Source organism: Gobio gobio (assembly GCF_949357685.1).
Source record: "Gobio gobio genome assembly, chromosome: 22".
In the NCBI taxonomy this organism is placed as follows: Eukaryota; Metazoa; Chordata; class Actinopteri; order Cypriniformes; family Gobionidae; genus Gobio; species Gobio gobio.
In genome coordinates, this window is record NC_137118.1 from 8,693,272 (window position 1) to 8,710,842 (window position 17,571).

Below are 17,571 nucleotides of genomic sequence, written 5' to 3' on the forward strand. Positions count from 1 at the left end.
CTTGGTTGTTCCGCAAATGCGTTGAATGTCACATGACAGATTTACATTTAATGTGCCCCTGTTGTCCTCTTGGTTAGGCATCAGCCTGATTTATTTACTTCATAAGACAGCAGGAGAATTAGGGCAGATGGGAGAGACTTAAAATGTGCCAAGACATCAATAATCGAATAGTGAGCATGCTGAAATGAAAAGTTCCACCATCTGGTCCGCTAAAATGTACCCATTTTTGCTGTGAGATGAGCATTGCATTTCACATTGTTCACTCAAAATGAAACCTAAATCTAGCTAAGTTCCATTGTTCCTATTTATGTTCAGGCCTGCAAATTTAATTGTTTAATTTGGACTTACATCCCATTATGGGTAAAATGGGTTATGTATTAACTGAGCTTCCTGTTCATTTAAATCTTTATTGAACTAGGGTAAATGCTTTGAGAACATCTCAAATTACATTTTCACATTCGTTAACAGACTCTAGGGATGTGAGAAAATGATGGGAAAGAGAAAAGCACACAAAACTAGAACACAGTGCACACACTGTAAAAAAACAAAAACACAAAAAAAAAAAACCCCTCAATGTTGGGGTTATAAATCACTGAATGAACCCAAGAGAGTTAAGCCTTCAGTTTTTATAACAAAAGAATGGAAAAGAATCGGGAAAGGACTCTGGCAGAAATCATGTTCATGGATGTGATTATTAACGTTACTGTAGTATGAAGAAGAAGCAGGAGCGATTGTTAATAAGAAGAGCTCAACACAAGCCTCGCGAGCAGTGGGACGTTTATTATGGCATAGTCGCCGGCGGGACTTTTATTATGCCACAGTCGCCGGCGCCATTTCTACTTTTCCGGCCATGAGTATGAGGTAACGCAGCTCTGTTTATCATATTAGATACATCTGAGTGTGTTGAAACTTATGTTATGACGTTATTCTGTGCGTTACTCTCGGAGGCTGCTATGACACTTGTTCACACAGCAGTCAGAGTAAAGCGTTTCTTCAAAATAAAACCAGAAACCGAGGGGAACGCAGATATGGCGCCATCGACAGCCGACTCCCTCACATGTCCCGGTTCCTTGGGTAAAAGAGCAATTTTCTCATGATTTACAAATAGTTTGGAACATTTGGAATATTGTAAGTACTCAACTGAACAAAATATAACACTGGCCTTGTGTTTTTTGGATATTTTACTGAAAAAAATGTTACATAGTGCACCTTTAAACAACCTCTTACAGTCTATTTTACAGTCTGATTTTATACACAAATAAAAATTTGAACAATTATACAAATCTAAATAATAACTTTAAAAAAATGAAACCATTACTTTGGCAAACAAATATTTTAATTGCTAAATTTATAATAAATTATTACAAATAATTACAATTATAAATAAAAAAGTATATTAAACTTATATTTATTACAATTTAAAATGTCATAATTATTTATAATATTTGAAAGGCATGTGACAAGTTGCGTCGCTAGTATTTTTGCTAGTATGTTTAAAGCTATTAATATGTTGTCCTAAGATCTCCTAATTTGGTAAATTAGCAAAAGTTGCATTTAGTGGCTCTGTTATGCCCCTTTACGGTTTGTGGACAGGCAAATGAATGTCTCTCTTCTACCTAGAGTCTCCCAAGGTGTTATTAGCAGTAATTGCAGTTTTGATGAGATGTGGGAGTAAATGAGCGTGAAAAGCCATCCTCATGTGCATGTTCATACCCCACATCCCCTGAATAAATGCAGAGCAGAGAACACTGCAGCCCTCTCCTGGTGAAGCTGGAAGCATGTAGGAGGACACCAGTAGTGTGGGGGTTCATATATTTATGAATGAGTGGGAGATGAATCCGCCTTTGGCAGCGTTGCTCAGCAGACATTGTCTCCCACTTCAGAACCCAGTGAAACAGGATCACGTGAGCTCACAAAGATGTGTGGGTGGCCTTGAGTCTTTATTCTCAAAGAAATGTCTCCTTAAACTGCAAAGCAATGCTTTAAACAGGAAAGACAGAATGCCGTTGAGTTTGAAAATCAGTAAATTGCCTATAAAAAAGTCTAATTTTTAGTGCTGGACAATCGATTAATCGTGATTAATCTCATCCAAAATAAAAGTTTGTGTTTACATAATATATGTGTGTGTACTGTGTATAATTATTATGTACACCTTCCTTCATGTATATATTGACAAAATATTTGCATGTATACTGTATATATTTATATAATGTATCTTATATATAAATATTTTATACATAAATATAATTTTTTTTATTACATTTATACTTTCATGTGTGTGTATTTATACACCGAAGTGAAGATGGGTATCCTCACGGCATCCTCAAAGTTGATGTGTTAGAAGCAGGAAAAATGGGCAAGTGTAAGGATTTGAGTGAGTTTTACAAGGGCCAAATTGTGATGGCTAGACGACTGGGTCAGAGCATCTCCAAAACTGCAGCTCTTGTGGGGTGTTCCCGGTCTGCAGTGGTCAGTATCTATCAAAAGTGCTCCAAGGAAGGAACAGTGATGAACCGGAGACAGGGTCATGGGCGGCCAAAGCTCATTGATGCACGTGGGGAGCGAAGGCTGGCCCGTGTGGTCCGATCAAACAGACGAGCTACTGGAGCTCAAATTGCTCATGAAGTTAATGCTGGTTCTGATAAAAAGGTGTCAAAATGTGGATGTTACTTTGACACGTACCACCTACCTTAGCATTGTTGCAGACCATGTACACCCTTTCATGGAACGGTTTTCCCTAGTACCTGTGACCTCTTTCTGCAGGATAATGCGCCCTGCCACAAAGCACAAATGGTTCAGGAATGGTTTGAGGAGCACAACATCGAGTTTGAGGTGTTGACTTGACCTCCAAATTCCCCAGATCTCAATCCAATCGAGCAACTGTGGGATGTGCTGAACAAACAAGTCCGATCCATGGAGGCAACACCTAGCAACTTACAGGACTTAAAGGATCTGCTGCTAACATCTTGGTGCCAGATACCACAGCACACCTTCAGGGGTCTGTGGAGTCCATGCCTCGATGGGTAAGGGCTGTTTGGCAGCAAAAGGGAGACCAACACAATATTCATAATGTTATGCCTGATCGGTGTATATACATAATAATTATACACAGTACACACATGTATATTATGTAAACACAAACTTTCGTGATTAAATAAAATTAATTAATCACGATTCATCGATTGCTCAGCATTACTAATTTTCTAATAAAAATCAAATGTCTCGTTTAAAAAGGGTATAATGTGTAAAGTAGATACAAAAGGACAATATTTATGTGGGATTTATTAAACAAAGGGACACATACTCATTCTGAAAATAGACTGTACTATTCTTGGAAATAATTGAGGAAATTCATCATAATTGTGCAAAGCATTTAGCTGTTTTGTCATACTCGTACATCAAAAGTGAGGGACTGTGACAGGGAAATACATCACAGCTTGAGGGAAAAAGTTTGAAGCAGGTTTTAAGAAAACCGGTTTGTAAAGATGACATTCAATGACATTTCAACATTTTGAAGAAATTTATTTTTGGTTTGCTCATGTCAGTTCACTCTCGGCATTGCATGAACTATGCTTTGCCTTCTGTGTAACCTGATTTAAAGAGTCGACACACTTGTAAATGAGCTTTTCAAGGCTCCCCCAAGGTATGAAGTAACTATATTAAATATATATTTTTTGTCAAATGACAATGTATCATTGCATTGCGGAAATTACGGTTTACAGTAAAAACAGCATATAATACAAAAAGAAAGTTTAGCAAAACTATTATTGTATTACAAATCATATAAATAGACTTTACCTACTCATTCATCAACTAAACAGCAAAGAGAAGTGAACTATTCCAAACAGGTTTTCTCACTTATGTCCTATTATAAGATTGACATGCTCACGGCTAAAAGAAGCAATTATCTGCCATTCATCTCTGAGGAATGTTTGACACCTTGAATATGATGGTTTAAATCACTTTAGCAGATGTCCAAAAGCATTCTTAAGCTTACATAATAATGTAAACACAGGCAGTCTAATGCCGAAAAGGTATTTTCATTACTGTAAAGACAGAAATCTCTTCTTCAATACCAGTACAGATCCTTATTGATTTCTGAGACAGGCATACCTGAAAAACACCAAAAAATTATCACAAATAATCTATCACCACATAAACAGACAGAGTTATCATGATGCACTGCATTGTTAAAGGGATAGTTCACCCAAAAATGAAACATCTGTCATTATTTACTCTCCCTCAAGTTGTTCCAAACCTGTATGAGTTTCTTTGTTCTGCTGAACACAAAAGAAGACGAATGTTTGTAACAAAGCAGATAGAGCAACCATTGACTACCATAGTATTTTTTTCCCTACTATGGTAGTCAATGGTTGCTCTATCTGCTTGGCTACAAACATTCTTCAAAAATATCTTCTTTTGTGTTCAGCAGAACAAAGAAACTCATACAGGTTTGAAACAACTTGAGGGTGAGTAAATGATGACAGATTTTTCATTTTTGGGTGAACTATCCCTTTAAGCTGTTAAGCAGTATGTGAAAAGAGTAGCATGTGCCACTTCACTGTATTCATAAAAAGGTATGCAAAAAGGATGACCCGGATTACCTCCTACTTGACGTACTAGTTAATAGATTACTCTTTATAATATATAGAACATACTTTTTTTAGCAGTCATGAAATTAGAATATTAATTATTCAAAGAAGCACCTACTCAGAGGACACGTACACACTGTAAAATGTCAGAAGTGACAATCACATTTAAAGCAACTGTAAAAAATTTGACATTGATATATCAGTTTCAAAATCATTCTTATGGTACACTGACTTCTTCCACTTGCAAACCCCCCAAATGTCTGTTCTCGGAGTAAGAGTGTCCAAAATTCTGCAAAATACTGTAGGGCGGATTGATTTATGGCAGTAACTCACACAATATCACACCAACATATCAATACGGACATCATGGGCACGTTTACACGACAACGATGTATAAAAACAGAATCAAAACGATCCTCTTTCACACGGATCCACAAAAATGACTAAAAACGCTGTGTTATGCATGCCAGGCCAGTAGTTGGCGTTGTCACTTTGTAAAGAAACACTACTTGCCTATAGACTGAACATGTAATAGCCTTCACATGCGTGTGACATCACCATTTTCACAAATTTGCATTTTGTAGTTTAGACGGAGACAATAACTGTGCACTTTGAAACTCATTTTGAAACCCTTAGGGGCCGTTTACATGACAGTTTTCAACAAGCAGGCTCACTGCATCCTGCGGTGAACACCCAACCCGCCCACATCCAGAACGTCACCTTGTGACTCCTCAAAGTCATAAGAAATCGAGTCCCCTCAGGAATCAGGTCTCCTTTAGGACCTAGGTGGTAATGCCTGATCAAAAGTTGTAATTGCAATACCAAAGCGTTTTTAGCCAGCTGAAAATACTAGCCGCTCTACCGGAAACGGCCAGCTGTTGGCGTTTTAGAACGTTTTGGCAGCGCAAAATTTTTTCTAGTGGTGGGCCGTTATTGCCGTTAACGTGCTGCGTTAACATGAGACTCTTATCGGGCGATAAAAAAAATATTGCCGTTAATCTATTCTCAAAGTTGGGTTGGGAGCTGGGTCTATACTACGCAAGCCATGATGACTTTCACCTTGATATTTTAGCGCGAATGTTTACCTAGCCGAATTGCACTGTAGGGGGCGAGAGAACGAGTCTTCGAACCTGTGTGTATGCCTACTAGTGTTGTCAAAAATATCGATATTTCGCTCGTGTATGCCTACTAGTGTTGTCAAAAATATCGATATGCTATGTATCGATACTGTAATATCTGAAACGATACGATAATCATTTTCTACAGTATCGATATCAGCTGCGCTCTCCTCTCCGACCGACAGCGAGTTGACACGCACCCGCCTCCTCTCATTCAGTCCGTTTAACCCTCTGAACATTGCGAACGGGTGTTCTGTTGTATTTTTCCTCATGACAACATGTTGGTATTGGTGTGACCGGTCTGAATTTCGCGCGGGGTTGCACATAACGTTAATTCTACTAATTCCCGCAGATTTCGCGCTCGCATCTGAAGCGCACACACACATACCGTAATAAAGCCGCCTCTGACAAGTGTAAAAATAAGCTCCTTTTTCCAGCTTATTAATGGTCAAATACACTCAAAAATGTCTCAATGCCCATCTTGGTGAGTTTTAACGTAAACACAGTCGTAACCAGCTCACAGGAACAGTGTTTGGGATCCATGTGTGCGTCAGGTCTTAAAGGGACAGAAGTAATTTATTATTCAAACTACAAAAAGACAAACGATCACTTACGAGCACACATATTCTGAATGCCTTCGGCAGAATTCAAATGAGCCATTTTAATCTAGATTAATTCCAAGATTACAGTGAGATTAATCTAGATTAAGTATCTAATTTCCCATACAGTTTGTTCCTGCATTGTTTATATCTAAAAAAAATTGAAACAATCTAAAGTATTTGCTCTGGCTCTTGTTTTAAATTATTTTGTTCCATAATTATGTTTGTTTATGTCATCTGTTGACGTTGTACAAGCAGAATGTGGCAGTTGGTTGGTGTTGTATATGTCCCGCTCCTCCTCCACTGTGATTGGTCGGCTTGGTAAAAAGTGACTTTGATGAACACTGCGTTTTAACTCTCGAGCAGCGCTCAGCGCTTCAGGGTGAAATAAACACTCAGCGTCTCATTACTCTCCTGTCGTTTTAAAATGAGGTGCTCCCAAGATGTGAGGCGCTTCTCGTTTTCAACTAAAAATGAAATATTTAGTGCATTTTCGTCGTTCATTTACACAGCAAATAAGTTTTGGGCCATGAAAATGCTAACTTTTGAAAATGATACAGTAATCACTTCCGTGTAAACTACTCAATCGTGAATTTGTGAAAACAGTGACGTCATGCGCAAGTGCATGACATGTTCAGTCTATAGACATGTAGTGTTTCTTTACAAAATGACATCATCAACTGCTGGTCTGGCACGAATAATACAGAGTTTTTAGTCGCTTTCACAGATCTGTGTGAACATGGATTGTTTTGACAATGTAGTTGTCTGTACGCAAAAAACGCAAAGGAAAACATATCATCACACCATCCTATTGGCTGATAGAGCTTATCACCGACTCGAGAATACATAACGATAATGATATTAGAGTGCTACGCGCTATTTCATCAGATTTTATTCATTCAGGAAGCGGATTCTCTGTTGCCCATAGGAAAGCCTTTTCTCGTGTTCATAGTCTCATTTTCAGAGCAGTTTTTCACTCCTCTCAGCTGACACGATGAGCTACAGGAGATGCATCGACCCGTGTAACAGGTTCACCGCAGGAGGAGACACTCATGACAGGTGCGTGCAGTGTTTAGGCCTTCAGCACGCTCAGGTAGCACGTAACGGCTTATCTTACTGTCAAAACTGCGATGGCCTGCATTTAAAAGTTTTGCGCTTGAGGCTCACCTTCTTTCTGAGGAAAAGGCCGCTTGTCTAACCCCCACCTCTCCGTTTCTTCAGTTGCCGAGGCACCGCACAAGATGGACGCTTGGGAGCACATGGAGAGTAAGCTGACGGATCATTTTCCCCTTTTTTCTCTTCCCGACCAAAAATCACACCTCGGACCCCGTCGTTTTCATTTGTGAGGAAATGCGGCCTACCCCAGAGACGCTTGTATGCTTTCAAGTGGAAGTTGTTTGCCTCCTGGTGCAGTCAACGTGACCTGGACAAAGTTCATTGCCCTTATTTTCCTTTCGGCTGTTCCCTTCAGGGGTCGCCACAGCGAATCATCTGCCTCCATCTAGCCCTATCCCCTGCATCCTCTTCTCTCAGACCAACTACCTTCATGTCCTCCTTCACTACATCCATAAACCTCCTCTTTGGTCTTCCTCTCCTGGACAAACAGAATGTCGACTTTCCTCCTCTGCATCATATTTACCAGCTCTCTGCCTTTACCAGTCATCGTACCAACATTCAAAGTCCCTATTTTTAGTCCTAAACTCCTGCCTTTCCTCTTCTCTCTCTGCCTACGGACACGCCTTCCTCCTCTAACACACCTTCCTCCTCTAACACACCTTCCTCCTCTCCTTCTTCGACCAACAGTTGCCCAATTTCCACCAGTGCCCTGTAGGTCAACGGCACCGATGGCGGTCATTGATAACCCGGGCCCCGACCGATCCCGTTTGGCAGTCATTTTCGTGATTTGTATAATGAAGTTTTACGTCGGATGCCCTTCCTTCCTGACACAACCCCAAGTTCATTGCCTTGTCGGTCCAATACTGGAGTTTTTGCAGAGTCGCTTTCAGGCAGGTTTATGTAGCAGCCATATCTGCTGAGCATGAGCCTATGGGGGTGTTTTGGTTGGACGCCACCCCCGGTTTCCCGTTTTCTGCAAGGGACGAGACAGCTTAGATCTTTCCGCTTTCCATCGTCCTAGAATGCTTAGCAAGCGATCCCTTTGAGCCATTGGAGTCAGTATCAGAAATGTTCTTGACCCTTAAATGGTTCTTTTGGTGGCTCTATCCTCCCTTAAGAGAATTGGGGATTTACAGGCTCTTACAGTCAGCCCTTCTTGCATGGATTTTGCCCCTGGGTTGATTAAAGTCTTGTTGGGACCCAGGCCAGGTTATGTTCCTAAGGTCGCTTCAACCCCCTTTCGCTCCCAGCAAATGGTCTTGGAGGCTTTGTCTCCCCCTGATTCGGAGACTGGGAATACTGTGAAACCTCTGAGGGGCGTTGAAGATCTATGTCGACCGTTCATCCCAGTGGCGTAGATCGGAGCAATTGTTTGTATGTTTTGGCGGTAAAAACAGAGCACCTGCCGTCACCGAAAAGAGAATCATTGGATGATTGAGTCTACTTTTGTGGCCTATGAGGCGCATGGCTTGGCTTCCCTTGAAGATATTTGTGTTGCGGGAGAATGCGGCAGTCTTCTCTGAACACCTTTATCAAATTCTGCAATCTGGACATGAGGATGGCTCCTGGCTCCCAGGTTTTATCTGCTTGAGCGGACGCTTTCCCCGGCCTTCCAGCTTCTCTCAGGTATGTAAAGGTGCTATGGTATATCGTTCCCATAGCGACGGCTATCGCAGCATAGAGTGAACCTATGAAAGGGAACGTCTTGTTACGTATGGTTCCCTAAGTAGGGAATGAGATGCTACCCGTCCTTCGGATGAGACATTAAAGCGAGGTCCTGACTCTGTGGTTATTAAAAATCCCATGGCACTTCTCGTAAAGAATAGGGGTGTAACCCCAGTGTCCTGGCCAAATTCCCTCCCCCTTACCAATCATGGCCTTCTAATAATCCCCATCCATTGAATTGGTATTCTTGAGGCGGTGCTAAGCGCTATCAGCCAATTGGATGGCGTGATGGTATAAGGGCTTCAGACATTCGTCCACCAAAGGTGTTTCCCATAGCGACGGTTATCGCAGCATCTTGTTCCCTACTCAGGGAACCGTATGTAACCAAGATGTTATTAAACAAGAAAAATGTAGGGCAGGACTTGATATAGTCCATGGATTATTGGATCATTGTAGTTTGCTATTGCTGTGATATCATGTGAGTGACAGGTTGTCCCTCCCTCGTGTCAGTAAACACATCATCAGAGAATAGATGATGTTGCAAGAGTGAGGGGAAGTTAATGAATGATTATGAGGGCACATGAATTAAAAAGAATAATAATATGCACAGATAAATTATTTATAATACTGCACAAATCCGTTAAAAAAGATTAGTCACTCATTTTGTGGTGACTTTAATATCACTGTTGCAGTGTTTATAAGTTCAAACTCAAATCAATATTTCTTCCCAATGTATTTATTCATTTTTGGTGAGTAGCCATACTGATAGTGTATGTTTAGCATTGCATTATCCCAAAACAAAATGGGAATTAGCCCTAAAGAAGTATTGCCTACTTGCATTAGATGCATCTGTGAACAAACAAGTTGCAGTACCTGAATCTAGGCCGATCCTGCTTCCAGAGACATCTTTAAAAGCCGTCCCAGAATTCCACTCTGGTCTGGTATCAGATTTTGAGAAGGGCGAGATCATGATGCTGCCTGTTGGGCGATCCATTTGTAACAGATTCAGGTAAGAGTTGGTGCTGCTGTCAGAAGCCATGGGCTGTTGGTAGAGTATCTGAGGCAGTTCAAAGGCTGTGCTCTGTCTGGGTGGACCGGGCCAGAGGGAGGAGGATGATAGTCCTGAGGGATTCACGATAACTCCCTGGGATGGAAGTGAGGCTTCCATGGATGTCAGTTGGGTCAACTTTGAGGAGCCAGAAGAGTGTGTGGATTTGTTAGACCATGTCAGACCAGAAAAAGCCCATGGTGATGATGGGGGCACACCTGGGATAAGAAAAGCATATATTTATTTATTTATTTAGATGGATGGATGGATAGATGGATGGGCGAGTGGACAGACAGATAGATGGATGGATGGGCGAGTGGGTGTGTGGACCGACAGACAGACAGACAGACAGACAGACAGACAGACAGACAGACAGACAGACAGACAGATAGATAGATAGATAGATAGATAGATAGATAGATAGATAGATAGATAGATAGATAGATAGATAGATAGATAGATAGATAGATAGATAGATAGATAGATAGATGGATGGATGGATGGATGGATGGATGGATGGATGGATGGATGGATGGATGGATGGATGGATGGATGGATGGGCGAGCGGGTGTGTGGACAGACAGACAGACCATTAGATAGATAGATGATGGATGGGTGAGCGGACAGACAGACAGACAGACAGACAGACAGACAGACAGACAGACAGACAGACAGACAGATAGATAGATAGATAGATAGATAGATAGATAGATAGATAGATAGATAGATAGATAGATAGATAGATAGATAGATAGATAGATAGATAGATGGATGGATGGATGGATGGATGGATGGATGGATGGATGGATGGATGGATGGATGGATGGATGGATGGATGGATGGATGGATGGATGGATGGATGGATGGATGGATGGATGGATGGATGGATGAGCGAGCGGACAGACAGACAGACCGTTAGATAGAAAGATGATGGATGGGCGAGCAGACAGACAGACAGACAGACAGACAGACAGACAGACAGACAGACAGACAGATAGATAGATAGATATATAGATAGATAGATAGATAGATAGATAGATAGATAGATAGATAGATAGATAGATAGATAGATAGATAGATAGATGAGCGAGCAGACAGACAGACCATTAGATAGATAGATGATGGATGGGCGAGAGGACAGACAGTTAGAAAGATGATGGATGGGCGAGCGGACAGACAGACCGTTAGATAGATAGATGATGGATGGGCAAACAGACAGACAGACAGATCGATAGATAGATGGGCGAGCGGACTGACAGACCATTAGATAGATATATGATGGATGGGCGAGCGGACAGACAGTTAGATAGATGATGGATGGGCGAGCGGACAGACAGACAGACAGACTGTTAGATAGATAGATGATGGATGGGCGAGCGGACAGACAGTTAGATAGATAGATGATGGATGGGCGAGCGGACAGTTAGATAGACGATGGATGGGCGAGCGGACAGACAGACAGACCGTTAGATAGATAGATGATGGAAGGGCGAGCGGACAGTTAGATAGACGATGGATGGGCGAGCGGACAGACAGACAGACCGTTAGATAGATAAATGATGGAGGGGCGAGCGGACAGTTAGATAGATGGATAGATATACAGGCATCAACACACCAGATTTGGGAGTCCGATTGCTGTCCTTAGCTTTAGTGCTGAGGTCTTTTGGTATGGTGGCTTTGTTCAGGGCACGGAAGAAGTGCTCATCCACAGCAGTGTTGATGTCTCCTTGATAGTATGTAAACAGCTGAGGAGGATCTTTACACTCCTCTGAGCGCTCTAACAGTCTGTCCTCCATCATCCTGACTTTGGGATACAAGATATATTATTTTACAAAATGGGTTTCATTTGTATCCCCCGTGTAAATATGTAAACAGTACTCAACATTGAAATAAATAAGTATTTTTTTTCTTTATTCTCTTTAATATATTTAGATGTATTTCCCCCTTATGAAGCAATTTACTGTCCCATACATTAAAATAAGTAAATAAATAAAATAGTAAACACTGTCAAAACACCATTTTTTCAAAAATAAACTCTCCAGTTAAAATCTTACGACTTCAACCGTGTTACAATGATTTTGTATAGGGAAATTAAGTGGATATTATTGGATGCAAATATCAGTATTTAACTTTTCTCCACTACCTTGAGAACAAAGTTAAATTAAACTGTAAAACTGTCAACCCTGGTATCTTTCTATAGGCATGATTGTGTTACATTATTACGGTTCGAAAGTTTGGGGTCAGATATTAAGATATTTTTTTTAATAATCAAAAGTGACGGTAAAGACATTTACAATGTTACAAAATATTTCTATTTTACATAAACTCGGTTCTTTTGATCATTCTATTAATCAAAGAATCATGAAAAACAAATGTATCATGGTTTTGCACAAACACATTAAGCAGCACAACATTGATAATAATAACAAATGTTTCTTAAGCAAATCATCATATTAGAATTTCTGAAGGACTGGTGATGATGCTGAAAATTCAGCTTTGCCATCACAGTTATTATTAGTTATTGCCAATCGAAATGTTATTATATGAATTGTAATAATATTTTCACAATATGACAATTTTTGCTGCGCATCTAATTAAATAAATGCAAATGAGCATGAGACTTCTTTCAACAACATTAAACAAGCTACCAACCCCAAACTTTTGAAAAGTAGTGTATATTAAAATGTATGAAATGTAGCTTGAGGTGGCAAAGTACAGTTTATTAATAATTAAACACATTAGTTATTTGATAGAAAACTGGATAGTGCAACAAAATAGTTGAGGAAAAACCAAACAACATTACCCATTTCATACAAATAAGCTCTTTTTTGGTTTACTAATGATCAGCAAAAGATTTTAAAAAGACAGATGAAACCCACACTTTTTTTTTTTTTTTTAAATGGAAACAGGCTGTACAGTTTCTATTTCTCCTCTAAAGCACTCTTTCATCAAACTGAAACAGCACTTCAACTGCATTCACAGAAAAAATCTAATCCCCCAAACATTCAACACGCTGCTTACCGAACTGAATCCAGCGCACATCCAGCCACCGATCGCACTAAAACCAAACGAATGTGATCCTTCGTGAGGGAGGCTGTGCTCTGAGAAATGTGCCCGAGCGAGTTGAACAAGGTCATCTCAAACAGATAACATCACAGCCGTCATTAACCTTACACGGAATTACACTTCTTAAGGAAACTGGGTTTGTTTTTGTTCCGTATAAACCAAAGATTTGTGAGTTTCTAAGAAGCAAGAAACAATGATGAGGTCACAAAATGTGTTTTTACTATAAAACTATTAACAGAAGTTCAAATTGATTCGGACAGTGACACACATTAGCATAAAGGAAAGTGATAATCACACAATTTCCATCATTGTTCACCAAATTTTGATACGGTGAAATGCACTGACATGTCATGACAATAATAAAAAGGAAATCACTGTATATTGACGTGGAGACGTTTGAGCAAGATACATTAAACAAGTTCTGTTTTCTCTCCACATCTACGCATCCTCTTCATCACTTCCTGCTAAACTGCTATCGGTCGACAGCATTCCTCCTTCCTCTTCATCTTTCTCCTCCTGCGGTTTTGCGGTGCTTTCGCTTATACCCTCAACCTGTGGAGTCGGTTCTGCTGCTTCTTGTGTGCTGGGATTCTGTTGTTCTGCTGCTTCTTGTGTGCTGGGATTCTGTTGCTCTGCTGCTTTTGAAGGGTCGGCATTAGCTCCGTCAACCAGGAAAGAGGACCAGCTTTTTAGTCTCTCTTCTCGTTCTCGTGAGGTTTCCTCAACCTACGTGACAAGAGTCAAAAAGTGAGGCACAGAAATATAAGCAGAAGAGAATAGAAACCATTGAACCCATTTAGCACATTATTTGTGCATCTTAAAGGGATAGCAAAAATAAAAATTGTCACCCTAAAGTTGTTCCAAGCTTGTATAAATGTCTTTGTTCGGCTGAACACAAAGGAAGTTATTTTAAAGAAAGTTTGTAAGCAGGACGCTCTGGGGCACCACTGACTTCCATAGTAGAAAAACAAAAATACTATGGAAGTCAGTGGTGCCCCAGAACATTTCAATTTCCCACATTCTTCAAAATATCTTCCTTTGTGTTCAACAGAACTAAGAAATAAATTCACACAGGTTTGGAACAACTTTAGCGTGAATAAATGATGACAGAATTGTCATTTTTGGTGAACTATCCCTTTCAAGACAAGATGAAATCAAATTGACCAGTGTTATATTTTAGTATTATTAAGATGATAATATAGTTTTTAGTAATGTTTTGAACCAGCTTTGTTTTGTATTTTTTATTAGTTTTTAATAACTTATTTCAGTTTTAGTAATTTGCCATACATTTAACAAAATGTTTTTTAAATGATTTTAATTTTAGTCAACTACACTAACCCTGACATTGACCCTATTAAAGGGTTAGTTCTAGCCTGGTCCTACCAGACTCTCGTACATTTCATTTGTAGAGAGTCTGGCCACTCTCCATTGAGAAGCGTTAACTTCCTTGAAGGCGGGTACTCTGTTGAAGTTTAAAACCATTGGATCTGCCATAACCAATCGCTAATGTTTGGTCGTGACGTATGTCATGTGTCGTTTGCCTCTGTTTCTCACATGGAAGTCCGTAAAAATAAATGTGCAGCCACCTCAGTGATAAAACCTAAAACTCGTGCATTCGGATGGTGATTTATTCACGGTGGAGGGGAGAGTTTTGTGATCGGGAACGCGCTGCTCATGTGGTCCGTAACATGATTGTATGCTGTAAATAAAATGTCATATGCTTGGTATGATAAGAATAAATGCTGCCGTAAATAACGGCCCAATTCAAATGTTTACGTGCTTTTCTTCTTTTTATTTTCTGAGCGGTGATGAAATATATTGCTCTTGAAAATACTTGCCAGCATGTAAAGAAATACAAGTCTAGAAATGCATCCAAATTACAGCGAAGCACAACCGTACGGTGCTCTGCAGTGGTCAAAAAGGATATAAACAGTGACGTTTGAAGTGATATATGCTTGAAAACTCAGATGTGGATTCGGACAGCAATTAAATGACCACACGACCTTGGTGTTTGTCTAAAACAGTAGATAATTCAGCCGGGGATTTTTACGCGGGTGGTGGGAGACGGATGGCAATAAAATCACTGACTAGCCACTGTAAATGATGACAATACCTTCCGACCCCAAGAGAAACAATTACCGCCCGAATATATGGCTTTAGCCAACTCCTTCACCACTAACGGAGCGAGCTGGAAAATCTAACTTTTCCCGAGACACAACATCATGGCCACCAACAAAATTCAGCAAAGATTGTTCTTGCTCCGGCTTTAACTTCTGGATATTCGGCAGCGGTGCCACAACGGAATGAATGGCTTCGCTTGCATCTTTCTCAACCGCCATTAATGAACTACAACTCAAACTAACGTCATCGTTCTCAGCCACTCCCTCCGTTCGCTGATTGGACCGGTAAAAATTTGTTCGTAGAAAACCTAAGAATATACCGCAGTCCCAGACGGAGTACTGAAGGAAAATGAAAATTGAGCGGAAGTACGTAGGAGGGTGGAGCCAGGCTTGGTTAGTTCACCCAAAAATGAAAATTCTGTCATTAATAACTTACCCTCATGTCGTTCGACACCCGTAAGACCTCTGTTCATCTTCGTAACATAAATGAAGATATTTTGTTAAAATCCGATGGCTCAGAAAGGCCTCCATTGGCAGCAAAGAAATTTACACTCACAAGACCCATAAAAGGTACTAAAGAGATGTTAAAAAGTCCATCTCACTACAGTGGTTCTACAATCATTTTATGAAGCGACGAGAATACGTTTTGTGCACACAAAAAAAAATTCTAAATAACGACTTTAATCAACATGTCCTTTTTTTCCGTTTGGCCCTCTGGCGTGAACTTACGAAGCACCACGACGCATGCGCGAGAATATGACGTAATGCCTGCGTTCGGCCATCCATGAAATGCACACTTTAGCCCCATTTTGACCAGTATGCTAAGACCTAAAGCACGATCAATGTAGAATTCAACAGCTTAAACCTAGTTCAGACAGCCCGATTTTAGCCTGACTCGCCCGAAATCATAGGCAAATCGGTGCTTGTGCTCTTGAGTGACAATCACGCAGTGTGAATCATCAAAGACGCAATCTGAATCACTGATGAGTCGCCGACACCTGTGAGATATTTGGCATGCTGAATATCTGGACCTGTCTGCGATTCAAACTCCAGCTGTGTGAAATGTGTTCTGACTGAAAAATACATCGGCGACGAATCAGTGCACAGACAATTTGGACAGCAAGTTTCTGCACTGCAGTCTTTATTTTTAATAACAATTCCAGTCTTGCACTAGAACTCCAGTCTGACGCTCGTGTGATCTCGCGTTGTTTCCTTCTCACTTCTCACTTTCGTTGCTGCCAATGGAGGCCTTTCTGAGCTATCGGATTTCAACAAATATATCTTCATTTGTGTTCCGAAGATGAACAAAGGTCTTACGGGTGTCGAAAGACATGAGGGTAAGTAATTAATGACAGAATTTTCATTTTTGGGTGAACTAATACTTAATACACATCTCTGGTCTAATTGTACATGTGATTCCGAAGAAAAAAAAAATGGTGTGTTGGTTTTTATAATATGTCCATATAGTTTTGTAATAACTTTTATTTCAATGTTAGTAATTTGTAAAAATAAACAATGTTTGTGGTGGTTCAATCAATGTAATAACTTTCCTTTTCTGATGACATCATGTAGGCCGTGGAGAGTGTTGGATAATGTTAAACAACAGCCAAATAGCTATTTAAAGAAACACTATGTATGTAACACTCACTTCTCATGATTCAGCAAATTCCTGACTGATAAACTAATGTCCCTCCCTACATTTCTCTCCTCTAAAAAATATCCTGATTCATTCCGAAAAAAAGGTCAGATTGAGGAAGTACAATTGTTGATGACTTAAAACAGGCTGAGTATTTCACCTGGTAGTCAGTTACACCATCCCACGGCTGTGCTGATAGTTTCCTCCCTCCAAACCAGCGTCCATTCAGAGCCGCCTGACACATGTCCGCCTCATCGGGTTCCTTAAAAGCCACAGACGCCACTCCATCAGGGTGCCTCTGTTTCCAATGGAAGAAAGCAAAGAGTTGAGTGTAAGAAATGGCAAAAAAAGATACATTTGACTGCTGACTAGTGTAAACAGAATTAAGTTAGCATACTAATTGTGGACAAAAGTAAAAGAGGACTTACATCAAAGATGATGACCTTCTTCACTTGCCCGAATTTTTCACATTCTGTCCGCAGATCATCTCTATACTCATTCAGAACCAAAGGATCCTCCTGCATGAGACATATGGTGCAGCTTTTCAACATTATCAGTTAAAAAACACATTTGATTACATTTATATTCTTCATTATTTTAAGGTGCACTGT

At 40.2% G+C, this 17,571-nt stretch overlaps 2 protein-coding genes across 3 annotated transcripts in view; both read right to left on the reverse strand.

Moving 5' to 3' along the window:
- Positions 1-3,264: 3,264 nt before the first annotated feature.
- On the reverse strand, positions 3,265-13,819 carry LOC307118450 (uncharacterized protein). The gene is made up of 4 exons (XM_079804059.1): positions 13,160-13,819; positions 11,754-11,942; positions 9,964-10,356; positions 3,265-4,113 (listed from the first exon to the last, which is right to left on the reverse strand). Exons 2-4 carry the CDS (start codon positions 11,935-11,937, stop codon positions 4,070-4,072), a joined length of 621 nt encoding a protein of 206 aa, XP_079660185.1. The 5' UTR covers positions 11,938-11,942; positions 13,160-13,819; the 3' UTR covers positions 3,265-4,069.
- htatsf1 (HIV-1 Tat specific factor 1) overlaps positions 13,402-17,571 on the reverse strand; it is a 15,139-nt gene continuing 10,969 nt past the window's right edge. For both annotated transcript variants that reach the window (XM_079804057.1, XM_079804058.1), the window contains exons 8-10: positions 17,389-17,478; positions 17,121-17,258; positions 13,402-13,930 (exon numbers count right to left, since the gene is read on the reverse strand). In XM_079804057.1, the coding sequence (XP_079660183.1) occupies positions 13,643-13,930; positions 17,121-17,258; positions 17,389-17,478 (516 nt within the window). In that variant the 3' untranslated portion in view covers positions 13,402-13,642. The remainder of the gene's footprint in view (positions 13,931-17,120; positions 17,259-17,388; positions 17,479-17,571) is intronic.

Excerpts from the sequence above, each read along its gene's own strand:
- LOC307118450 (XM_079804059.1), bottom strand. The coding sequence starts at position 11,937 with ATGATGGAGGACAGACTGTTAGAGCGCTCAGAGGAGTGTAAAGATCCT. Across the intron at positions 10,357-11,753 it reads CAATCGGACTCCCAAATCTG|GTGTGCCCCCATCATCACCA; the intron begins GTGTGTTGATGC and ends TTCTTATCCCAG. Across the intron at positions 4,114-9,963 it reads CAGGATCGGCCTAGATTCAG|GTATGCCTGTCTCAGAAATC; the intron begins GTACTGCAACTT and ends GGTGTTTTTCAG.